Genomic DNA, 27285 nt, shown 5'->3' with positions numbered 1-27285 from the left:
TATGATTTCTCTCTATAAAGGACAACACACCCAAGTTTTGAGCTTGAAAGAAGAAACATGTTCTTGCAATAAGTGGCAATCATTCAAGATTCCATGCTCTCATGTAATTGCAGTTTGTAATTACATGCGTATGACATACCTATCACTTATTGATGAATGCTATAAATTGTCCAATTTCAAGCGTTGTTATGAAGGCCGTTTCCATCCCATTCAACACCCAGATTATTGGTCAGAATTCTTAGAAAATGTTTCCCTCCAACCCTATTTTTTTATCATTATATTTTTAAAAAACATTATTTAAAAAAAAATCTCGAAGTAAATAGCAAAATTAGGAGTGCCTTGTGATTTTTGCAAAATAATAATAATAATAACACATGACATATATTCTTTTAATTCTCAAATTGCCCATGGTATGGTTGATGAACAATTTTTTCAAGTACTATATAATTGTAATACCGTGTATAAATTCTCAATTGAAATACAGTATAAATAGAATTGGTTGTTATGAGACCATATATTAATTTTCGATAGATATACAGGTAAATGAAATCTTCGATTACGAGACTTCAACCTAACGAATTCAAAAGATAAATGTGCCGGATTTTTCACCCATTTTAAATTTTGAATGAATGGTTTCATATATATTTGATTTGATTTAAACACTTTTCAAAAATATTCCAAACTAATCAATGTTTAATTTGTTTATCACAATTTTGATTTTAATTTACAATATATCTTTAGATTTTGTATTATTTTATTCGTTTTTTATTATTTTAAATTCAGATTATTTTTTTTATCCTAACTAGAATTTTACTTAATATCTTATCCATATTATCATCTAACAAATTGTATATTTTATTTAAGTTTTATCATTTTTTTTGTATTTTTTTAATCACCTTTTATTCATTATCATCTTATTATATTATTGTACTATTAATTTATCTTTTAGATAAACAAATAAGTATTCACTTTTGCATTATTGTTGTTTTTGCTATGTCTCTACAACGAGACAAGCATCTTTTGTAGGTTTTATGGTTGATGGAGTTATAAATATAATTGTTGAAGCTTAAATCAAACAACCTCCCTTCTTGATTTTTCTCCCTAAATTATATTTGAATTTATATTTTATTATCAAATTATATTTTATCTAACTACTTATCGAATTAATTACAATAAACAAAAACTTCTTGATTTTTCTCTCCAATTTATATTTTATTATCAAATATGATTTTATCTAACTAATTTTAGATTTGTTTAAATGTTTGTTTCAAATTCAATTGTATCTAATATTTTTTTTATTATTTTATTCTTATTGTTATCAAATTAATTTGATTTTTGTTTTTCATATTTTCGATGTTTCCAATTTTTCACATAGAAACACCTAAAAATGGCTGGTTGTACTTAAAAAGAAATATATAAATAGGAATTAAACTTTAAATGTTTGAAACATGTGCTATATATTTATATATTGTTCAGTTTATTATTATTATTATTGTGATTATTAAAATAAAATAATAAAAAAAATCATAAATCTCATATTCTCCATTTTCTTCACTTAGCTGCCCAAAATCTCTTTTTATCCTTCTTAATCTCATGTCTGTGGTTGTTCTTTTCTTGAATTCCATCATCTTGGATTGCTTTTGACAACTACTCTTGCCAAGTCGTTGATCTTTTTCGCTCGCAACAATGATGTTCCGGGATTGGTAGTGTTTAAAGTTAACTTTCAAGATCCTATGAGCAAATTTGTCACGTGGAATAAATACGGTGAAACTCTCTACAACTGGTTTGGTGAAATGCAATTATATTTTCAATAGTCACGTCATCTTGAACTTGCAATTCTTTTAAATACTCACTTGTCAACAACAACTTCACTACCTTGGGGGAGGTCCATCGTTGTAGACATCCATAAGTTTCTAATGACCCCACCATTGGGTAGACATCCATAAGTTTCTATTACATAAATTTGTTTTGCTATTTTTATAATTTTGAATTTTTTTTGCTATTTTTCTAAATGAAACTTTAAAATTTGCTATTTCTCTTGTCGGCCCTAAAAATATTGATTTCCTAAAGGCTAATATTGATTATTATATTATTTTATTAGGATAATTGCTATGAGTATCACTCTTAAGGATAATAATTAAGTGTATAATAACATTTTAAAAAAATTGCAAATATAATAAAATCTATGCGTAATAGACTATATCATTAAATTCAGTGATATAGTCTGATAGATTTCGACTGATAAATTTTATTATATTACAAATTATTTGACATTATACTATATCTGTCAATATTTTAGATATATTATTATATTTGTAACTGGGGGATTTATATACTTAAATGAGTACACTTCCTTTTTATTTTTTCCCATAAATGCTCCATTTACTATGAAAAGATATTATCGTGTTTTACTAGAACAACATATTGGAGAAAATATCATTTATACCCTCAAAAATTTCATTTCCATCCAACTACACCTTAACTTAGATAATAGTTGAAATTTAAAGCATTTTTAACTTAGATAAAAGTTGTAGTTTTACCTTAAATTTGTAAATGTGTTGTAATATTAACTTGAACTTTGAATTTCATTTTGTACCCAACTTGGTTTTTATTAAAATTTGTGAGTTTGACATGCATTACACGTATCTTTCTAATTATAAAATTACATGAGGTTATTTGTGGCAGTTCATAACTATTAAAAGTATAATTTATATTCGACATTTCCCCTGACTTAACAAATTTATTAGACATAAATTTGAATTTTATATCTATTAAGATTTTGAATTTTTTGTCGAAGTAAGCCTAGTTCAACTTATATGTATGTTACCAAAAAGTTTGTGGTTTAAATCAACCCAATAGGAAATGCACCATTACCGATCAGAACACACACGGAAAGTGGAAGAGTAGGAAAGGAGAACTGTAAACCTTGAACTTAGGTTCCTTAGATAAGCATGTTTAGCCAAAGGGATGTTATATTACATATTTATTAAGTAGGAATATATGTTGTTGTTTATAGGGAATATGAAGGAATGGAAGAAAAATATATTTAACGAAGAAACTCAATCATTGTCTGGCTGGAGGCACTAAGAGAGGGGTTACGTGGCAATCTACTCCTTGAATTCAGGAAGCGGCAGAAAGATTGAAAGGGACGTGAAACTTCAAAAGTATGGTTTCGACAATTGACAAGAGGAAATCTAGCAAATTCGATGCCATTTGAAAGCTAGGAGAATCTAGTTTTCAAGGTTGTCCTATTGAAGAATGATTACAAGAGGAGAGGAACAAAAGAGGAGAATTTGCAGAAGAGGCAGAACCACGGATTAATCCGAGCCTGAGGTGAAGTTTGGAAGTTTCAAGCTAAACTATAGGGAATTATGGGCTGAAATTTTAAGGTAAGGAAGTTAACTCAAATCTAAATAAGTTTGTAGAAGGAAGCTTCTTGAAAAGAGCTCTGGATTTTGAGTTATAAATTTTTGAAGTTATACCAGGGAATTGGTGCATAAGCAGACAGCTGCTTGTGAAGAACAAGCAAGCAGTTCATCGTGGAGAATTATAGTGAGATTTTTTAAGGAGGATCTTGCTCTCAGGGGAAATCTCGCTAGGAATTGAGGTGAGTATCACTAAAAATTTCATAGAAAAAGCTTGGTATCGCTCTAGAGGATCTTGCTAGCATCGCTATAGGGGATCTCGCTGCTCGCTCGCTCGCTCAAGGAGATCTCGCTAGTAAAGTTGTCTGTATTGATGGAAGTTTCTTTAATAAATGAATTATTTGAGGTATTTTGCTAGGAATTCTAAGTAGTTTAATCAGGAATTATATTTTTTCAGGCCAAGAAGAACTAGGAGAAGCGTATAAACCAATAGGAGCCTGACGAACTATAAGTGACTAAATAAACTTAGAGTTTCTAATACTCACGCATATATGATCAAGTAAAGCATAGTGACATTAATGATGTATTTATACTTCCTCAAGCAACAAATGGTTGAAGAATAACTTAATGCATGTTTCCGGCTTGTATGTGTATAGCACAGGCCAAGGTATGTCGTGTAACCACTACAAAAGCTATGTTCTGACTTTGATATATGCTTCCTAAAGAAAGGTTATGGGAGAATGAGTTCTTGTATAAATGAGTGGCAATGGAATAGCTTTTGTGTAATACTAGGCTATGGAACTTAATTTGTTGTTACAAAATACACATTTGATATCGAAGGACGTTGAGAAGGTATCTAACCAATTAGGTACCGAAGGACATTTGAGAAGGTACCTGGCCAATTTGATACCGAAGGACATTTGAGAAGGTATCCGGTCAATTTGATACCGAAGCACATATGAGAAGGTATCATAGAAGCTTGATACTTAAGGACAAATTTGAGAAGGTATCTGAGCAGAAGTACCTAAAATATGATGATATTTAGTATGGCCATGTGCACGTAGGCAATTATGAATGGGGGACCGAAGTATGGGTCTCTTGGCCGGTTGTAAACATTTGGGAGCTAGAGCGTTTAGACTCGTTCTCAAGTAGGGAATAATAATGTTTAATGATGTCTGAGAATGGCTTAAAGCTACATTTAGAGACAATTGTTGAATTCACTCGTTTGTATATTTACATGTTTATAGTATTGCTATGCTTGTTGCTTTACGATTCTATAGTCACTCACTGGGCTGTTAGCTCACCAAGTTTTTGTATTCTCTTTTCTCAGGTAGCGGTTAGTATCCTCAAGGTTGATCCTGCTGCTGCTTGCCACCAAAAGACTCGGTTTATTAAGAGGATTTAGGTTGATAACCTGTTTATGTACACATGTTTTAGAGGGGGACTAGGGCTTCTTTAAGAATGCTTGGGCCATCTGGGAATATTTTTTTTGTTTCCAGTAAAAGTAATGTCTTGGGTGTATGCATATGTTTATGTAATTTTTGTAGAACCCTAAGGGAGGTTTGCTGCATGCGTGTATTTACTAGTGTTTATAACAGGTTGGTATTTAGATCAAAAGGCTTGGTGGTGGTTGTTGGCAGTAGGGGCTAGTAGCTACCACGGTCATATTATTTTTCAGAATAAAAGGGTAATCTGGGAGGGGGTGTGACAAGTTGATATTAGAGCATAAGATTTTGGGAATGAGAGGGGAAGTTTAGGCATAAGTCTAAGTCTCTAAGTGTGAGTTTCTAACATGTGTACATTGTATTAGGTGAAATGCCGAGGCAACGTGGCAGACTAAGAAAGCAGACAAATGGTAGGAATACTAACCCTACCAATAGGGGCTTAGAGGTATGTGAGGGAGAGTCTAGTACTCCCCAAGCAAGGGCAGATTCTCAGCTAGAAAATGTAGTTTTTGACAGGATAGTGCAGAGATTAGCAACCAGTGTGGGCTTTGCACGAGCTGACCCAGAAAAGAAATATGGTATTGAGAGGTTTAAAGCCCTAGGGGTTGTGACATTTGAAGGTACAACAGATCCAACCGAAGCTGAGTTGTGGCTGGATGTAATTGAAAAATGTTTCAATGTTATGAATTGTCCAGATGATAGGAAAGTGGGATTAGCCACCTTTCTGCTACAGAAAGAAGCAGAGAAATAGTGGAAGTGATGTTCGCCAGATGAGCCAGTACAAATGTGATGTTATGGCCTGAGTTCAGAAAGACCTTTGAAGAAAAACATTACCCCAGCTCGTTCCGGGATGCAAAAAGAGATGAGTTCCTCAGATTAACACAGGGAATGATGTCGGTGGCAGAATATGAGTAGGAGTTTACAGAGTTATTACAGTATGCCCTACCAATTATTGCTGAGGAAAGAGATAGATGCAGGAAATTTGAACAAGGTTTGAGGAAGGAACTTAGAACTCCAGTGATGTCTATGACTAATTGGTTAGATTTTAACCAGTTAGTAGAAATAGCAATACGAGTCGAGCGGAGTTTGACAGATGTTGAGCAGTTGCCAAAAGGTAGTGAAGCCGTAGTAGGGCCTAGAGACAGGGGATTCTGATCCCCAGTAGCCACCTAGACTAGTGGAAGCCATTTCAAGGGAACCAGTTGGCAGGGATCCAAGAAAAGGAAAACGAGACCCTCGGCCAGTGCAGTTAGCTGATCAGAGATGCCATGAGCTGGTAAGTCGGTAGCCAGCACAGATAAGAGACCGACATGCCCTAATTGTGGCAAGAGACATTTTGAGGTATGCTATAGTGGCAGAGGTGCATGTTTCCAATGCGGACAAACAGGACATTTCTAGAGGGACTGTCCCCAAGTGAATAGGGACGTCCCAACAGCACAACAACCGACCTCCCAGACAGTTAACCAACCAAAGAGTGCTAGAAATCGGGGCGAAGGGTCGAGTGGTGCCAAGCAGAAGAATGTCGTAGGTCGACCCCAGCAGCAGGGGCGAGTGTATGTCGTGACACACCAGAAGGCAGCGGAGTCTCCAGATGTTGTGATCGATAATATTATGTTATGTGGACAGCCTGCTTACATTATTTGATCCTGGTGCCACACATTCATTTGTATCTAACATGTATGCACTTAGTATAAATAGTTTGGTGGAACCTATGCCTGAAGAGTTATTTATCTCTACCCCTTTGGGAGATGTGATAGTAGTAGATAGATGCTATAATCGTTGTGAGGTACTGATCAATGGTCATAACTTCTTTGTTGATTTACTTCCCTTAGAATTGTTGGAGTTTGATGCCATTCTGGGGATGAATTTTCTAAGCAAGTATCATGCTTCAATAGACTGTTACAAGAAGGAGGTAGTGCTCAGAAGATCAAATAACCAGGATGCAATGCTGACAAGAAGCAAGCGATTAGTCGAAGAGAATTTGATATCGGTAGTGAAAGCTCGGAAGCTGTTGAGCAAGGGATGTAAAGCCTACCTAGCTCATGTGATAGTTACTCAAGGGAAAAAGCTGAACCCAGAAGATGTCCCAGTAGTAAATGAATTTCGGGATGTATTTTCTGAAGAACTATCGGGATTACCACCCGATAGGGAGGTGAAGTTTACTATTGACTTAATTCTAGGAACAACTCCTATATTGCAGGCACTGTATAGAATGGCACCGACTGAGTTGAAAGAATTAAAGGTTCAATTGCAAGAGTTAATTAACAAGGGATACATTCGACTTAGTGTATCGCCTTGGGGAGCTCCGGTATTGTTTGTGAGGAAGAAAGATGGTACATTTAGACTGTGTACCAACTATAGGCAGCTGAATAAAGTAACAATTAAGAATAAATACCCGTTACCACGCATTGATGATTTGTTTGATCAACTAAGAGGAGCCATAGTGTTTTCAAAGATAGACCTGAGATCGGATTATCATCAACTGAAAGTGAGAGAAGCCGATATTCCTAAAACCGCATTTAGAACGAGACATGGACATTATGAATTCCTGGTAATGCCATTTGGATTGACAAATGCTCCTGCGGTATTCATGGATCTCATGAAGAGGATATTTCATCCCTACTTGGACCAGTCTGTGATAGTATTCATTGATGATATATTGGTGTATTCTGGTAGTAGGGAGGATCATATTACCCACCTGAGGATAGTATTGCAGACGTTGCGAGATAGACAGTTGTATGCTAAATTTAGTAAATGCGATTTTTGGTTAGATCGGGTAGTATTTCTTGGTCATGTTGTTTCAGCAGAGGGCATTAGTGTAGATACCCAGAAGACGGAAACAATAGTTAATTGGGAACAACCCACGACTATTTCAGAAATACACAGTTTTCTGGGTTTGGCAGGTTATTATCGGAGGTTTATGGAGGGTTTCTCTAAGATAGCCTTTCCATTGACGAACCTGACCAAGAAAGGCGTGAAGTTTGAATGATCGTTGGAGTGTTCAAACATGAGTGAATCTATCTAATTCCACAAATACAATTAGGGAAAAAAGAAAAAAGAAAGTTAAAAATCATTTTTATCCCTAATTTTTATAAAAGTAACAATTTAGTTTCTGAACTTTGGTTTATAAAGAATTAGTCCTTAAACTTTCAATTTGGTACAATTTTGTCTATGAACTTTACTATGTAGAATTTAGTTACTGTACTTTCAAATTTGTAACAATTTAGTCTCCATGGTAGAAATTAGAGTTACAGATTTAATAAGATTTATTGTATAAATAAACTAATAAACCAATTAGAAACTCAATATTTTTTATAAAATACAAAATCTACATCATAAAATAATAAAAATTGACATCTAATTTTTATAAATTTGTTAGCATAGGAGACTAAATTGTTATGAATTTAAAAGTACAAAGGTTAAATGGTTACATAGTAAAATTCAGGAAACGGAATTTTTACAAAATTAAAAATATAGATACTAAATCATTACAAATCAAAGTTGATGGGCTAAATTGTTACCTTATGAAAATTCATGGGATCAAAAGTGTTTTTTTTTTTTTTTTAAAAAATATTCAAAACAACACTCAAACCCAATCCTCTAATATATTTGAAATAACTTACCTTGAAACATATGTATTTACAAATTCTTTTAAGAAACTAGCCATCATACTCAATTTCACCACAAGAAAAGAGGGGAAAAAAAAGAAGAGAAAAAGAAGAGGGAGACTTAAACCTAGTCATTTTATAATTATTTTGTAGGCCTTTGCACAAAAAGGAAACAAAAAAAAAAAAAAAAAAACCAAAATCACGAGTATATAAACTATGTATAGCTATTTTGCCATCCAAACATAAAATATAGTTAAATTAATATTCGAATATTGTCCAAATAAACACAACTCAATAAGTACAATATATTATTTTTCAAACTATCACTATATCATTGATTAAACTTAAAAAAGAATAATGTGTTGTGTGTGTATATATATGTATATACACACAAAATTAATGGTAAAAATGAATATAAACCTTTTATCTTAAAAAATAACTACTAAGCTATGCTCGTATTGCTACCATCAAATCTATTCAATATAAAAAAATACCAAAATATTTATATTTCTTTTCTTGGCTCAAATATTATTCACACATGTAATGCAATAATATTCTCAAAAGAAAAAAAAAAAACTCAATAAAATGTGGTCCTCTTGATTTTATATTTATTATCACCATAGAAATTCATTAAAAAACTAGATTGAACATTAATTTACAAAAGAAGAAAACGGTTCAGAAAAATTATGTAAAAGGGAAAAAAAAAAAAAGATCCCATAAGATCATAAAAATTTGAATGAATAAAATTAATTCTAGTATGTACATTAATAAATAAAGTAAATACCAAAATAATATAAGTAAAAAAGAAATATCCGAAAATTTATGCTTATGAACAATTAATAACAGTTTGAGAATGAAGAACGAACCCCCCGCCATAACGTATTCCTCATTTTCCTCCATAACTTTCGTATTTTGCGATTCCTAATTTACCCTTCTCCTTCATCCAATATTCTCGCTTACTTCTTGGTTTTCTCTCGCATCAATGTCCTCTTAATTGGGGTTAGTTCCTTCTAAACCTTTCTCTTGTCTAATTTTCTTTTTTTGGGTTTTTTTTTTTATTTATGAATTTCCCCCCCACTCTTATTGCTTTCTTCATTCATCTTTCACTCTATCTTTAATGTATGTACTTCATTCATACTTTTTTATAATTTTCCCCCCTTTAAAACTGTTTATTCTGTCATTTCATCACCTGGGTTGTTTGCATTTTGCATTTCCATATTCTTAAATCAATAATACACATTTTGGAAGACGGATTTAGTAATGAAAAATAATGGACACTAGTATTCTCATCACTATTCTGTCTGGTAATTCCATTAATTTCTACTTTCTTTCTTCTTGATTTGTGATTTTCAATGTGGGGTTTCTTTATTTTAATGAATGGAGGGTGCATTGGGGCATAACCCCACCTTCGAACCCAAAAGTCCATTTACTCATTCATAATAGCCATCTCTTTTGGATTTCCCATTTCTTGATTTTGGGATTTTGAATATTTTTGTTTAATGGGGTTCTTTGAAAAATTTGCAACTTTTGAAATCTGATTTTGTGTCAGATAATGGGGAAATAGATAGGGAGAAGAAGAAGGAAATGAACTTTTTGGCTTTGTCAATTTAGAGGAGACAATTGTTTAATACCCATTAGATATCTTTGGAATGTCAGGGAAAGGTCCATAGCTTTGTACTAGGCCTGAAAACTTTCCCAGCGAGAGAGATTTATTGCAATGGCCTAAAATGGGAGGCTCATCTCATCACCTCTTTTGCTAGCCTCTGTAGGAAAAAGGGTCTGGCTTCTGGGTAGTTCTTTGGGTTCAGCCCCTTGGTTCTCTTAGAGGAATTCATGGCTGTGACAGCTTTGCTGTACCATTTTCTTTTTTGGGTCTTTGAATCTCTACCTTATTACTGGGAGTTATTTCATCTGTTCAGGTAGTTGTGGTGTTTCTTGTTATCTCAGTTCTGAACTTCCAAATTGCATGTTGTTTTTGAAGGGGGTGGGGTATTTATCTCTATGAAGTTTCTGTTGTTTTGTGCCATTTATGAACCTTGCATGCAGTGCATTTGATCCAGTCTTCTATTGCTGTTTTGTTTCTTTTGAGATTTTATATAACATAGTTACAATGCTTGTATGCTACATAAAAGGAATTGTGGAAAGATTTTCTTGCTGACTGGAGGAGACGAATCAAGGGAGAGGGCTTTCTGGTTTTCCAAGACAAATCTATGTATAAAGGTCTCTCTCTGCCTTTATCTATTATTGTTTCTCCCTATTACGTGTTCTCTCTGAGCTTCATTTTGTTTTTTCCATAAGCCCCAGCTTAATAGTGGTAAATTTCAACAAACTCACCACGTTCTAATTCTAAAGAAACTTGGTATTGTATTGTTTAATGGTTGAAGAATAATCTTTTAAGTATATATCAGCCATTTTCTCAGGGCATTCTCCAAGCCAAAACATCAAATATCACCATTTTGTAGCTTCCATCTCTCAACAAATGCACCATCAAGTTAAATCCTCTTTTGATTCACTGGATGCCTGATTCACATTGCATACTCCTTCAACATTTAATGGAGCAAGTTTTCTAGATGAATCGAACTCAACGGCTTGAGACTAGATTCCAGCTTTAATTGTCGCTCGTGGACCCTTTTGGATTGCTGATAACCTTGGCTACATCAACTTCTTGGATGTAAGGTACCACTTTAGCAAAGGTATAATGACATTCCCTGAGACATTCTTGATAAATGCTCCTACTCTAATCTTTTTAGGGCTAAACTGAATAGAAGTATTTGTATTCGAAGTGTATACATTGGTAATTCTCCATCCATCTGGGATATGTGATTTTTGCATCTGTACGTGTTGTTAGCCTCAGACATTCCATTTTAAGATAGATAGGGGCAATATTCTTTGGTACACTTGGGGTTTCTGCCCCTAAGAATGAGCACAATTACTGTCTGGTATAAAGCTTTTGGGGATCTCTTGTTGATAAACTTTAGACAGCAATTATTCACAGATTTCCCCCCAAAATCCCATCACTCTTGAAAAACAAATCCTGCAACCCATCAGGGCTGGGGGGATTTGGGGATATGCATCCAGTTACAGGTCAATGGAACCTCATCCTCGGTGTAGGTAGGTACTAAAGCCTCATTCATTTCATCACTGTCACATGGCTTGAGTCCTCTTAGAAAGCAAGAAACTCAATCACTGCTATCTTACCCATTGAAAGAAACAAGAGTATTGAGTTAACACTCCATTTCAACCTCCTTCACCCGACATCATTATGATTTAGAAAGCTCTCATTTTATTTTTGTTCTTTCTTTAAATGTATGTCCTATAGAACCATTATGTGTTTCTAACCTCTGCCACAACGTATACCAACCTTCATTTGGCTAAACCTTGCTTAGAGAATTTTCTTCATTAAATTTGCAGAATTGTTCTACTGCCTTTCTTACCTGCCTATTTGATTCAACTGGTCTTTGTTAGTAGTTTCCTCAATTTTTTTTATTGCATAGCCCTTTTCTCCCATGGGCTTTCTTACCTCTTAATACAGCATGGGACTTCCCTTTTCCCTGGCTTTCTGCTCTGGTATTTGTGGTGTCTCTTAATCCTGCTGAGTTTTCTATTTGGATAATGATTCTGAAAGGTGTGGGGGCATTCGTCGCTGTGAACTTCTGTTGTTTTTGCCCATTTATGACTACTCTTTGTTCGCAATGCAGCTGGTTCAACTTCTTATTTCTGTTTTTGTTTTCTTCAAATTTTATATAACAGCGACGGATGTGCTGAACAGTTCATTGGTTGATGATAGAAGAGGAAAGAACAGAGGCAAGCTGGGGTATTAGGAAGGAGTTGACCATGGCATCGACTTCTTTTGCTGGCGGGAAGCAACTGCCAGCAATTGAAGTGTCTTCTAACTGTGTTCCATACCCACCACCGCAAACAACATATGATGATATCGTAGCCAATCCGAAGATCTTTATGACATCCTTGGAAAAGCTCCACTCTGTCATGGGAACCAAGTTCATGTATATTTCTTAAACATCTCCTCCTTTACCTGTGGAGTGGACATTGTCATTCATTTAATGGAAGTTGCTCAAATTTTGTTTAAATAGAGATAACAAGTCTTTGTAAATAAATAGTAGTAAAGCCTGATGCTACCTTGTATTCCTGATCTTGACATGGAAGTAAAAATTGATTTTGCATTTTTGAAATTTTTTTATGTACTCATTATGTTTTCTCTTAGGAGCAACTATCTGTTCTCCATTTTCTTGGTTTTGCAATTAGATATATATTTTCTTTTTCACTTTTACCTCCCAAAAAACGCAGGATCCCCATTATTGGTGGGAAAGAACTAGACCTGCATCGGCTTTTTGTGGAGGTTACTTCTCGTGGTGGCATCGAGAAGGTAAAATTGACTTGCTATGAATCTTGTGATCAATGTTTTCATATCTGAAACTTGATGACTGCAATTGGAGTTGGGACTTGTTCTTTATATCTCTAGATGGCAAATATAAGGCGGTTATTTGAGCTTATTTCCAACCTTTTCATTTACTTTCATGATTTTTTAACATTGCTGTACTTGCAGATGATTAGAAGGCTGAGGTTTTTCTATTCCTTCAGTATACATTTTGATGCTATAATCCTTACTGAATGATGTCGATCTGAGTGTGTTTATCAGTTTGTATTGAAATTGATTTCTTTATTGAACAAAGCGTCTGGTATCTAAAAGCATGATAAATATTCTCACCCGACGAGTTATAGGCTTTTTGGTTGAATATGCTTTTAGAGGATTGGTGAAGTGCAAATCAGGGCCTTGCCAAAAGCTGTCACGGCAGCGATTGCGGTTTCCTTGCTGCCTATCAAGGATTTAGTCTACATCTGTAATGCCGGAAGAATATATTGTACCCTTTTTCCCCCAAACAGGATTGATTATGTTTGGTTTGACTTTCCAAATTTTTAAATAAGTGTTTATAAGTGCAAATGAAAAATGTTTAAACACTTGGAAAGTCAATTCAAACGGGCTCTAAATGTCACATATAGCCCCTTTTGTTATGATTTTGGACTCATTTACAATGGTGTTGTGGCATGCTATTAAATTTGTTTGCTATGGTTTTTGCTTCTATAATGTTCCTAACTTCACATGGATAAAACTTAAAAGCTGAATCATTCTGATTAACATTTTAAAACATATTAATTGTTACAAATTCATATTAACCCACAGCATGGTCATGCAACAATCTTGATTTTACAGGTTATAAGAGAGAGAAGATGGAAAGAAGTAACTTCAGTTTTCAATTTTCCTTCGACGGCCACCAATGCATCTTTTGTGCTGAGGAAGTACTATCTTTCATTGCTTCACCATTTTGAACAGATTTACTTCTTTAAAGCTGTGGGATGGACACCACAAATTTCTGGCAAGTGTTAATAGTATCTTTATTTTTTCCTGAAGAGAATGCCATATTCTGCTATTGATTTTCTGACATAACAATCTTTCAGATTCCTCTACTTGCCCAAGTGCAGCGACAATTCCTACGCAAGCAATGACCTCTATGTTGCCGCCATCAGAAAATCAGGCAGCATCCCAGCAACCAAGGAGTACTGCGACTGAACTTCCAGCAGGTGTATTCTATGGTCCTTCAGAAATATACTCGGAATATAAGTTAGGGGACAATATATTTGATTGCTTCAATGCCTTCTTTACAAGTTCATGTCATATGCCACATAAAAACTGCAATTTCTTTCTGTGCTTGCTTTGTATTTTATAGTCGATGACACTCATTTTCTCTCGTTCAGTGCTAATTAGATAATTCTCTTCACCCTACAGTTGCTCCAAGTTCGACATCACCAGCGGGAGGGTTTCCAGTGATCGGAGTCATTGACGGAAAATTTGATAGTGGATATCTTGTTACTGTTACCGTAGGAACGGAGAAGCTAAAAGGTGTGCTTTATCAGGCTCCTTCTGAGCAACCTTCTGAGCAACAAGTTTTACAGTCTGTCGGTGCTTTTGCCAAAGATGTTGCTACCTCCACCACACCAAATGCTCATCGCCGTCGTCGTCGGAAGAAGTCTGAGATAAAGCGGAGGGATCCCGCTCATCCAAAGCCAAACAGAAGTGGCTACAACTTCTTCTTTGCTGAGCAGCATGCCCGACTCAAACCGTTATACCCAGGAAAGGACAGGGAGATAAGCAGAATGATCGGTGATCTTTGGAATAAACTAAAAGAATCTGAAAGAACAGTAAGGATTGCACTCCTTCTCATCTTTTATGCCTTGAGAATTTTGGTCGCATCGTCGGTAGTAGCCGGTGCCGATAATTTTTCTTTACTTGCAGGTTTATCAGGAGAAAGCTATGAAAGATAAAGAAAGATACAGAGTCGAGATGGAGGATTACAGAGAGAAGCTGAGAACAGGCCAAATCATCAGTGATGCAGTGCCCTTGCAGCAGCGACTTCCCGAACCAGACCTCAATATGGTCTATGCTGACAAAAACGAAGAAACCGAGGGCGGCGAGTCTCAAACACCAGATAATGATACAAGCTATGTGGAAGGCGACTCTGGAGAGTATAAAACGGAAGAGAAGGAGGAGGAGGAGGAAGAAGAAGAGGAAGACTCGGAAGACTCAGAAGAAGATGCATCTCCACAAGGAATTGGTAATGTGGACGTTAACATTTTGGCTGAGGAGGAACAGTGCGAGACGAAAACAGCCGAAGAGGATGCTGTTAGAAAAGAGAGTAGCATGGTCCGTGACGATAAAGAAGTTTATGCTGGGGATTCAGTAATGATGGAGGTGGAGGCAAAGACAGAACCAGAACCAACAACATCCATTAGAGAAGATTAAGATACTATACCGCTCAGTTTTTGCAGTGCCTTTTCTTCAATTTTTTTTCCTTTTTCTCCTTTGTCTCTAGCTTCCATTCCTTCTAACCTTCCATTACTTTAGCTAATACTTGTAAAGTTTTCTGACAGCTGTTGAGATTCTTATCAGGGAAAAGTTTTGGATCTTTCCATCAGTTCTGTTTTGGGAAGAAATTTTGTTGCCTTTTGTTGAACATTTCAACTGAATTCATTCCCTGATTTGTTTACAAGTTAAGGTGGCCATCAGTTTTCACTACTATGCCAGCCTTTTAGTTTAATCTGTCTGTAAGTTATTGTTGCAAAGCTCTCTCTCTCTCTGTATCAACTTTGTTGAGAAAATGGAAATGGAAGCTTTGATAAATTTTGGAGAGAGAAGTTTTATGAAAATAGATTTTAGAGAGTGAGTAAAGTTAAAGAATTAAAGATATGTAGAGTAATAAAGACGATTAAGAGAAAATTTAGAGAACTTTTTTTAAAGAAAAAGGTTGAGGAGATTTTGCATAACCGAGCTTAAAAACGCAATATTTGAATAACAAAAATATGTTTTTGAAAAACTGATTTTTGTTGTGAATTTTTGAGGAGCACAATAGAAATATAGATACCAATAAAATATAATTAAAATAAATATAATATATTATAATAATAAAATAAATTAAACATAATATATAAATAAACAAAATAAAATAAATTAACAAAATATAAAATAAGAAGTTCTCTAAATTCTCCATCTCCAATTTTCATCAACTTTGTCCAAGCAATTTGGCCGAATGTGCGAACAGATAATCTATTTGAGATCTAGTGGATCAGATAAATATCAAGACAGATAACCTATTTGAGATCTAGTAGATCGGATAAATCAAGACATATAACCTATTTGAGATCTAGTGGGTCAGATAAATATCAAGACAGATAACCTATTTGAGATCTAGTGGATCAGATAAATATCAAGAATCTGCATAATCAACTAGATCAAAATTTGATTTATTTGAATAAAACAAACCCATATCGATCATTCCTCGAAGATAACAGAGTATATGTTTAATTCCGTTCCAATGTATTTTTGTCGGAGAAGAACTATATCGGTATACTTGACGCTTATAAAAACGTCAAGTATTAGACTGTCAAGTATAATGTGATTACTTGATTTTGAAAAAACGTCAAGACAAATATTTCTTGATACAATCTCAACACAAGAGCCTCAACCAGTCATACTGTTATGTTAGGTGGAATTCGGTAATTAAGCCAGTGCTTGATTGGATAGAATAGTAGAAGGCACTTCTCCGTCCTTTTTGTGGATTGGAGAAAAGGGGTTTGTCTTTAGGCCCAACCGAAGACAATTTCATCAACTAAAATAAACAGTTGCACATATTTCAGGTCTATATATCAGCCCAATATATCCAATGTAACTTAACAATTCCATTCTTCTATTACCTTTCATGTATATGAACGATTCGAAAATTTACAAGACCAATCCACAATAGTATATATTCTATTCCTCCCCCCCCCCCCAAAAAAAAAAAAAAAAAAAAAATTCACAAGACTAAAACTATATCCCCCACTAGATGTTTCTTTGAAGTATATAACCTATAATGGCTATGAACAAAACATTTACATGGATTTCTTGCTAAGTTGAACAAGTAAAGTATACATGCTAAGTTGCACACAAGAATAAAATTTCAAAATAAATGAATTACAAAATGATTAAAGAGAGGATAGACTTATAAAATCCTCCCAAAAGCTCATATAGATTTCTTGCTTGTCTTGGTCTCCACTTTGCCTTGAAAAACACCATGACAACATTGTCAATACTTATAACCTCGTGAACAATGTCATAAAGAATGATTAGCCCTAATTGGAACTAATTCCAAAAAGAATATGCAACCCTCATATGAACAATTCCAAAATTACAAGAACCAAACCCTATATGAACACAATTTCAAAATTACAATCAAACTTATATGAATAATTCTAAAATTATAACTATCAATCTCATCTGAATGATTCCTAACTACACCTTGTCCCAAAATGACAAAGTAATACCTATATGTTCAACCTGTATCTTCAGAATCTCACCACCCATACCACATCTTCAAAAAGACCAAACGTGTGAAATTTGTGTCGAGTTGAAGTGCAGGAACGTAACTGAAGGAAGTCAGACACGAGGGTTCTCATGAGCAGCGGAAGGATCTTTCCAAATTTCAATCGTATATGAACATTACAATTACAATCAGAAACGGAAAACTTACGGTTATGCATAAAACAGAACTTACAACATGCTTCAATACATGATCAAGGGAAGAATCAACAAACCTTTGAAGACTCATCTTCAAGTTCCTTGATCACGAACGTTCGAACACAGCAACACAACAACACACGAACGTTTGTCCAATACGACCGCTACATTGCACGATCACAACGAACTCGAACTAAACGATCGCCAAGGTCACGAACACCCCAAACACCACGAACGGCCTCCACAAAACCTCGACTGTGTTGAGTTGAATATGACATTACCAAGAAGGTTACCTTGGTATTCTCGGTGTGAGAATCCAGAGGGTGGGCTATGTGTGGACTTGGTTAGAGGCAAAAATCAGAGGAAGACAATCGTGTAAACGGTTGAGCAAGTGGGAGTTGAAACAACCTATCGTATAGGTCGATGCCCAATCGTTTAGTAAAAGCTATGTGATCGTCTAGTAAAAGCTATGTGATCGTCTAGCAAAAGCTATGCGATCGTTTAGCTCATCGTTTAGCTGAGTGTCTATCGTGTAAGAACACTCCACAATTGTTTAGCTAACTCCAAGCCGTCGTTTAGTAAATCTGATTTACTTGACAATTATTCCGTGAGTACTTTCCGAGATTGGAAATCTCAAATTCACATTACAAATCTTACTAAAATTAGGAAAACATTTCTTCTTTTATCTTACGGTTACCATGAAACTACCAATAACCTCCCACTCAATTGGTTATTAGAGAAAAAGATATAATTATCCAATAATTAATATTATTATAAATATAAATGATAACTAACTTACCATAATATATTTATAACCTATTGTTTTAATATTTCATCTCATGAAACATACAAACCATAACTCTTTTTCTATTCCATGGCACTTATGTAAATCTTATTTACATTAACCCTCCACTAGATGTATCTCATACACCACAGATATTATGTGCCTATTTTAACCAATCAACAATGCGATAACCCTTCATAGATCGCTCGTAAGTACAACTCGACCATTAACCGTTATGCCTCTGTAGTTACATCTAACTCCTTAAGTATCACTGATCCCTCTAATGAACATAAGTCATAGTCCTACTATGACCGAGTCTCTCTTCCAAAGAGAAGCTGTAGCCACTATGTTCAAGCCCCAGAATCAGTCCTTAAGGGAACAATCTATCTACTTACCCCTGCTTTGAGGAACGAGTGAATTCCATCTTGTGTATTGAGTTCCCAGCTCCTAAATCAAACAAGTCCCCAAAAAGGTAGGCATGTTGAGTTGGCAATTTGGCCACTCTCACCCATATAATCAAAGAACCGCCCTTAAAGGCAGGAGTTCCCAAAATACTAAAGATTGAGGTCGTGTTACCTATGGTCGGTTAGGTGAGATGTAAGTCTCTAGTATTAATGGTGTTATATACAGAGACGAATCATCTCGTGGTCTGGTCTTATATAAACTTTTTGTATAAGACACCCTTGCTCGCATGTCTCCACATGAATAGTCAGAATCTACCATCTGTAGTAGTTTACAACACTTGTAAACCTCTACAAAGCGGGCCGTATCCGTAGTGTCACCAGGATCAGGTATCCCACCTTAATCCTTATACTACAGACCTATTTAGGTTATCACTTTAGGCATGATCCACTTGTATATCTCATATACATGCTTAAGTTTACATAAGATAATCATGGAGTTTTGTTTATTGGATATGAGTAAATGCCAGAATAAAATAACAATTATTTTATTCATAAAACAATGTGTATAATTACAAACAACGAGACTCCGGGAGAATTAGGACACCAATCCCAACAATCTCCCAGTTGTCCTAATGCCTCAAGAGACTAATGTACTATACAAGAGAAAACATGTAAAATATACAATAAACTAGGGCATACATCAGTATCATCTCCCACTTTCCCTAACAAGATGCCGCATATCCCACAGACTTAGACTCTCTAGGTGACCCTCGAACACTTTAGCCGTGAGAGCCTTTGTAAAGGGATCAACAACGTTGTGCTCCGATGGAATCTTCATGATTATCACATCACCGGGATGCATAATCTCCCTGATCAAATGGTATTTCTACTCTATATGCTTACCTCGACAATGACTCCGAGGCTCCTTCGGATTTGCCATAGCCCCGCTGTTATCACAATACAGTTGATAAACAAATCCATATTTGGAACAACTTCCAAATCTGAAAAAGAATTTCCTCAGTCAAACAGTCTCCTTAACTGCTTCACAAGCGGCTACGTATTCGGCTTCCATAGTGAAGTCCGTGATACATCCTTGCTTGATGCTTCGCCACATTACAACCTCTCCATTTAGAGTGAACACTGACCCCGATGTCAATTTGTGAGAATCTCTATCGATCTGAAAGTCAGAGTCCGTGTATCCTATAAGGATCAGATCCTTATCTCCATACACGAGCATGTAGTCCTTCGTTCTCCAAAGATACTTAAGGATTGTCTTGACCGTCGTCCAGTGATCAAATCCTAGATTGGACTGATACTGATTGACAATCTCTACTGCATAGAAAATGTCGGGTCTGGTACACAACATTGCATACATTAAGTTTCCTACAGCTGAAGCATAGGGAATCTGTCTCATTTCCTCAACTTCTTGAGGTGTCTTAGGACAATGATCCTTAGACAAAACGATTCCATGCCTTAAGGGTAATAAACCCCTTTTGGAATCCTGCATCGTGCACCTGATCAACATTTGATCGATGTACGATGCATGAGATAGGGCTAACCTCTTGTTCTTACGATCCCGAATGATCTGGATCCCTGGAACATACTGTGCCTCACCCAAAATCTTTCATTTGAAACAGGCCAGCTAGCCATTTCTTAATGCCAGTTAGATACCCTACATCATTCCCAATGAGCAGGATATCATCTATATACAGTACTAGGAAAGCTACTGAGTTGTTGATGATTTTCTTGTAAACACAAGGCTTCTTAACGTTCTGATCAAAGCCAAATGACTTGACCGTAGTGTCAAATATAATGTTCCATGATCGAGACGCTTGTTTCAGCCCATAAATGGACCTATTAAGCTTGCAAACTTTTTGCTCCTGATCTGAAACTATGAACCCCTCTGGTTGAGTCATATAGATGGTATCTTTAAGATTACCGTTAAGAAAGGCAGTCTTGACGTCCATTTTTCATATCTCATAATCATAAAATGTGGCTATGGACAGGAGTATCCTGATAGACTTGATGACAACAGGTGAGAAAGTTTCCTCATAGTCAACTTCTTCGACTTAGGTATAACCTTTTACTACGAGTCTAACCTTAAAGGTTTGCACCTTTCCATCTACACCTCTATTTCACTTATAGATCCACTTACGCCCAATAGGTCTTACCCCATTAGGTGGATCAATAAGCTTTCAAACGTTATTGAAGTACATAGACTCCATTTCTTGGTTCATGCCTTTAATCCATTCATCTTTGTCAACATCCTCCATTACTTTCTTAAAAGACAACGGATCATCGACCCCATCATTAGAAATGACATTCTGGGCTTCAGTTAAACCTATGTAGCGATCCGGTGGGTTCTTAACCCTCCCAATATGTCGGGACAGTCTCAACCCTTAAGTTGTTGACTAGATGTACCGACCTCAACAACTCTTGTTGATTTATCGGCTTGTTCAACAACTCTTATTGAACCTTCAGTAGTCTCAGTCTCACTAGAAATCTCACGCAAAACGAGCTGACTTCGTGGCTTATGATCCCGGATGTGGTCTTCTTCCAAGAAGATAGCATTTGTGGAAACAAACACTTTGTTATCACTCGGATCATAGGAGTATCAACCTCTCGTTTCCTTGGGGTAGCCTACAAAGAGGCAAACCTTCGAACGCAGTTCCAACTTTTTTAGGTTAGTCACTAGCACATGTGCCGGATAGCCCTAAATTCTGAAGTGACATAAACTAGCTTTATGGTCTCTCCACAGCTCAAAAGGTGTTTCAGAAATACTTTTCGAGGGAACGTTGTTTAGGATATAGAATGCAGTCTCCACTGCACCCAAAACGAGTCTGGAAGATGAGCATAACTCTTCATAGACCGAACCATGTCGAACAAGGTTCTGTTTCTTCTTTCTGATACACCATTCTGCTGAGGTGTACTTGGGGCTGATATTTGGAACGCAATCCCATGTCCTATCCATTTTTATCCCTTTACAACATGCACGCAATGCATTTTCCATACTTTCGCCACTACATTATTAGATTGTGGATAACTGTCATCAATGAGAACCTTCTCATCAATTCTTAAGTCTTAGTTAATATATCTCATTATTCCTCAAAGTTAGATCCAAATTTTATCACAATAGATGCAATCAGCAAGTTCATTTCAGATAAATTCTAGTTGCCATTATTCAGAGATCAAGTATGATATATAGTCATGTCAAACTTACCTTCGAACAATGGATACCCCACATAGTTTTTTTTGTAGAAATCAACTCCAGTGTATACAGATGTTGAGATTACAGATGTTGAGATCAAAAGCATACATTCATTATTCATCAGTACCCACACACCAGGAAAGCAGGATGAATTTAGACACTCACGGCAAGAAAAACGAGTTTAGTGGATAGATTTCAGAAAGCACAACAAAACAAAAAATCAAAATCGACGACCTTGGGGCAAAACCCAAACCCAAAAATTTTGAAATCCTCACAGGTCGAGATGTATCCCCTGGAAAATGCAGAGACAATGTAACTATCGCCAATGGTGGTAGGGCTATAACATGGGAGGTGGAGGGGGTTTAGTGGCGGAAGTTCAGAAGCGTGATGGAGTGAAGGAAGGATTTGTGGAGACGAGGCGGTGGAGCGAAGAAGAAGAATGAGAGAACTAGAGGCATGTCGAAGGCTAGGGTTTGAAAAGAGATTTTTGTTAGTATACGGTTTGAAAAGAGATATAGAGATGTGTTATTTTATTGGAAAAAAAAGTATTATTTTTTATATTTTACTTAAAATGAAAAATATGTCAAGTAAGAGCTTTTTATACTTGTAGTATGAGCTTCTTATACTTGACATGAGGAACGTGTCAAACAAGACCTTATATTACTTGACATGAAAAACTTGTCAAGTAATGGTTCACGTAAAAATATCCAAAACATTCCGTCAATCTCTTCTTTTTTAACCCTTTTACTTGAAATTTTCTTTTCTCAGGTCATTACTTGACGGTTTTTCTAAAGAAACGTCAAGTAATTAAAAACTAGAAGTGTCAAGTAATGTAGATTTTGTAATAGTGTGTACTATTAGCAAGATACATAAGTGAACTAGTTGCACTAAGATATTCGTCCATATAAAATCTTTTCAAGACTTTTCCTGTATAAGTTGACTGATGAATAAATATCCTATCTGCTAAATGTTCAATTTGTATTCAAAGACAAAATTTCGTTTTTCTGAGATTTTTCATCTCGAATTCTTTCTTAAGATATTCTATTATCTTTGAAAACTCTTTAAGAGTCCCAAATATATTTAGGTCATCAACATATATAGTTATAATAGCAAATCCTGACTGCGATTTCTTTATAAAAAAACATGGATATATTTGATTGTTTTGATATCATTCTTTCAACAAATATCCACTCAGGTGATTGTACCACATTCATCCTGATTGTTTCAATCCATATAATGATCTCTGTAACTTTATTGAATAAAATTCCCGAGAATTTGATTTATATGTTTCAAGAACCTTAAATCCTTATGAGATTCTTATTTAAATATCATTATCAAGAGATCCATATAAATATGCTGTGACTATATCCATAAGATGCATATTCAGATTTTCATACAAAGTCAGACCAATTAAATATCTTAGTATAATTGTATCTATCACAAGAGAATATGTTTCCTCACAATCAATACCAGGTTGTGAAAAACTTTGTGCACCTAGTCTTGCTTTATTTCTTGTGACCTCATTGTTTTCATTTCTTTTCCTCACAAATACCCATTCGTATCCTAGAGGTTTCATATCTTCTGGTGTTCGAACTAATGATCCCAAAACTTGACGTCTTGAAAGTGAGTTTAATTCTGCCTCGATTGCTTCTTTCCATTGAAGCTAATCTTTTCTATGTCGACATTCTTCAACAGATTTTGGTTAAGGATCCTCATTTTCAGATATTATCAAGACCAACATTATATGCAAAAATGTTGTCAACAACTATATTTGTTCGATTCCATCTTTTTTCCATTATGACATTGTTTATTGAAATCTCATTATTATCTTTAGGTATTTCACCTTCCTCACTAGTCATGTCAATGATTTTTTCATGGGTATATACATCATCAACCAAGTCTTATTGACTATTAATTATTTTTTTTTTGTTTTTAGGACTTTTATCTTTGGAACCCACTAGTCTACCACACTTCTGGTGTGTTCCAGACTCATTATCGACAACTTGATATGTTGGGATATCAATTTTCAATGGAACATTTGCAACTGGTATATGTGATTTAGTTACTTTCTTTGCATCTATAAAAACATTTGTAACTGATTTGCTATATTTTGTAAATGAATTATCTTCTAAACTTCAAGTTCACATTGATTTGTATGGGGATTTAAATGAGATAATAATGATGCATTCCATGTAATTTCTTTTTCCAACTTCTTAATTCTTTCCCCTAATGTTGGAAAATTTGTCTCATTAAATGACAATTAGCAAATCGTGTAGTAAATACATCACCCATCAGGGGTTCAAGATATTTAATAATTGATGAGGAATCATATCCAACATATATTCCTAACCTCCTTTGAGGACCCATCTTAGTACATTGAGGTGAAGCTGAAAGAATAGGTGAATACTCACAATGGAAAACATCGTGTCCCAATTTTGTTTTACAGAACAATAATTAGAGGACAGAAACATAGGGTAAACAAAACCTATTAAGCATACTTTTATTGTGCAATTAGAGAGGAAGGGATTAAAAAATAACTCACATTTGAAGACCAATTCTTTGTGCTCCTCTCCAATTCGAGTCTTCTTCTCCCGATCTCACAAACTCGGCATCCACGTACTCAACGAATAAGAATAGACACCACTAAGGAGTCTTCCCCGTTATTCTCGGGGACTAAAACCATGCAGAGGTGTGAGCTTGCACTTAAATTTGGCACGAGGGAAGGAGGAGAGAATTTTTCTAAGAAAAATTTCTGTAGAACCCAGAGACAAGAAGAGGCAGGAAGAAGAAGCAGTTCATCTTCTTTCTTCAATTTTTTTACGTAAAAAACATGAGATTGAGGGTTGAGGGAGTTATAATTCCATTTTTTTAAAAATTCAAAATTCAAATTAAAAAATTTGAATTTTAATATATATATATATATATTAACTACCTTAATATATATATAAATATTAAACTATATGTTATATCACATATAACATATAACCTATAGTATATACTTTATCACATATAATATAACTATAGTTTTTATATAAATCACATTCATATAATTTAATATTTGAATCACATCCAAATAATAACCTCTCTCATCAAACTATATAAATTTAATATAAATCATATTCATATTAATTTTAACATATAGTTCTATATGAATTATATTTACACAATTAATATTTGAATCATATTCAAATATTTATTTCTCTCATAAGACTATATAAATTTAATATGCATCATATTCACATTAAATTTTAACATATAAATCATATTCATATAATTAATATTTGAATCATTCAAATATTTATTTCTCTCATAAAATTATATAATGTATCAACATATATTATATTTTATAGTGTATCTATATACATTATTTAATTGTATCTTATACAATTAATTTTCTTTAATTAATTTGACCAATTCAAATTAAACCAAAGTTAATTTGATTCCCATCAGTCCTCATTGAGCTAACGAGAGGATCTTATGGATCTATAGATTGAAGCTATGAACCACAGATACTTCATGTGAGGCAAAGAATCAGTATCAGACATGTATCAGATACCGATACTTCCAGATCTTTCCAGATACGTATCTGACACGCAATTTGATGTATCTATTTCTACATATATTTTTTTTAAAGAAAAAAGACAAGCAACTCATCTAATATTTCCCAATAAAAAACTAGGCAACCTATTTAAAAAGCTCACTACTCGAGTCCAAGACTAAAAGGAAAAAAATTAAATAAATAACTGACCAAACCTTAGGCTAGAATCATCTAATCTCCATCTTCACATTTGAGTCCTCACAAAATCCACAAAAATATAAACTATTTGGATATCTTCAACAATTCAATGAAGAAGTTATTCATTTTATCTTCATACGTCTCCCTCTAATCTTCTTCTTTGCAATATGATCACTTTTCTATTGCATTTTATTAACTATTGTACTTCAACATCTTAGATGTTGATTTTTTTGTATTGCATTGCAGTGTTTGTATTCTATTTTGTGCTATTATTATTAACTTGTATGCTAAATTTATCTATATCCTAGATTTTTTTAAAGAAAAAGAAAATGTATTTTCAACGTATCACAATCCTCGCTTTTTAGAAATATATATATTAAAAAATATATAAAAAATGACGCATCCTTAGACGTATCCGTATCTTAGTTTTTTAGAAATTGATGAATCGCTGTATCCGATCGTATCCGTATTGTGTAGCCATATCTGTATCTGTGCTTCATAGGATTGAAGCTCCAATGATAGGAGATTAATTAATTAGACCATTTTAATCAAATTAATCAACATTCATTAACTGTCGGCCACTTCGCTAAAGACTGATAGCTGAATTCTTCGCACTATAGATATATTTCTGTGTCCATTAGATATAGCCAATCAACAGTGCATTGACCATTCACAAATTGCTCGTATGTACAACTAGGTCAAATTACCATTTTACCCCTATAGTTACATCTAACTCTTTAAGTACCACTGATCCCTTTAATGAACAATTAGTCATAGTCCAACAATAACTGAACCCCTCTCGGGTCAGGAAAGGATGAGATGCCTCATTGTTTAAGCCCTAGAATCAGCCCTTAAGGGAGCAATTTATCTTCTTACTCTAACTATAGGGAAGAAGTGAATTCCTTCTTTGTGTAGTTGTGTTCCTAACTCCCCAATTAGACGAATCCTCAAAATGGTAGGCTTATTGAGTTGATGAATCTGACCACTCTCACCCATACAAATCAAAAGATCGCCCTCATAGGCAGGAGTTCAAAACTCACTTAGGATTAAGGTCAAGTCACCTATGGTCATCTTGGTGAAATGTAAGTCTCTTCTAGCAATGACGTTATAAAAAGAGACTTAACATTTCATGGTTTGGTCTTTATACAAACTCTTTTAAGATACCCCTGCTCACATGTCACTACAAGAATGATCATGATCAGATCATTTGTAGTACTTTACAACAATTGCAACAACTACAAAGCGAGTCGTATCAACAATGTTAATAGGATAAGACACCTAACCTTATCCATATACTACAAACTATTTACTTTATCACTTAAACATGGTCGACTTGTATGTCTCCACATACATGTTTAAGTTACATCAGATAGCCTTGGATCTTAGGTTAATGGATTATTTCACAAGTAATATAAAATTAATCGACCATTGATTCAACTAACATAAAGCTAGGGCATACACCTAATGCGTACAAGTGATGCTGCATGCAAAATAGTATGTCCCCATACATATGTAGGAAGCTTAGCTCTCATAAGCAATGGTCTAGCAATTAACTAAAAACGTTTTATGAATGATTCTGCTAAACCATTTTGTGTATGAACATGAGCTACAAGATGTTCAATACTTATCCCAATTGCCATACAATAATTATCAAAAGCTTGGGATGCA

General features: G+C 34.8%; 1 protein-coding gene across 12 annotated transcripts; it reads left to right on the top strand.

Moving 5' to 3' along the window:
* The first annotated feature begins 9242 nt into the window (after positions 1-9242).
* On the top strand, positions 9243-15530 carry LOC120068345 (HMG (high mobility group) box protein with ARID/BRIGHT DNA-binding domain-containing protein). Of its 12 annotated transcripts, none has more exons than XM_090307765.1 (9): positions 9243-9417; positions 10551-10638; positions 10839-11094; positions 12169-12422; positions 12724-12802; positions 13649-13811; positions 13894-14016; positions 14222-14634; positions 14729-15530. In XM_090307765.1, the coding sequence occupies exons 4-9, from the start codon at positions 12199-12201 to the stop codon at positions 15233-15235; spliced, it is 1509 nt and encodes a 502-aa protein (XP_090163891.1). In that variant the 5' UTR covers positions 9243-9417; positions 10551-10638; positions 10839-11094; positions 12169-12198; the 3' UTR covers positions 15236-15530. The 12 variants fall into 12 exon arrangements, with proteins under 12 accessions (XP_090163891.1, XP_090163884.1, XP_090163892.1 ...); XM_090307758.1 differs by having other exon boundaries at positions 10839-11111; XM_090307766.1 differs by having other exon boundaries at positions 10827-11094.
* The last annotated feature ends 11755 nt before the right edge of the window (positions 15531-27285 follow it).

This window comes from Benincasa hispida, chromosome 12 (genome assembly GCF_027475165.1).
Source record: "Benincasa hispida cultivar pf3 chromosome 12, pf3_genome.v1.1, whole genome shotgun sequence".
Taxonomy (NCBI): Eukaryota; Viridiplantae; Streptophyta; class Magnoliopsida; order Cucurbitales; family Cucurbitaceae; genus Benincasa; species Benincasa hispida.
Note: the sequence above shows the minus strand (reverse complement) of the source record. Positions and strands in the feature narration are given on the sequence as shown.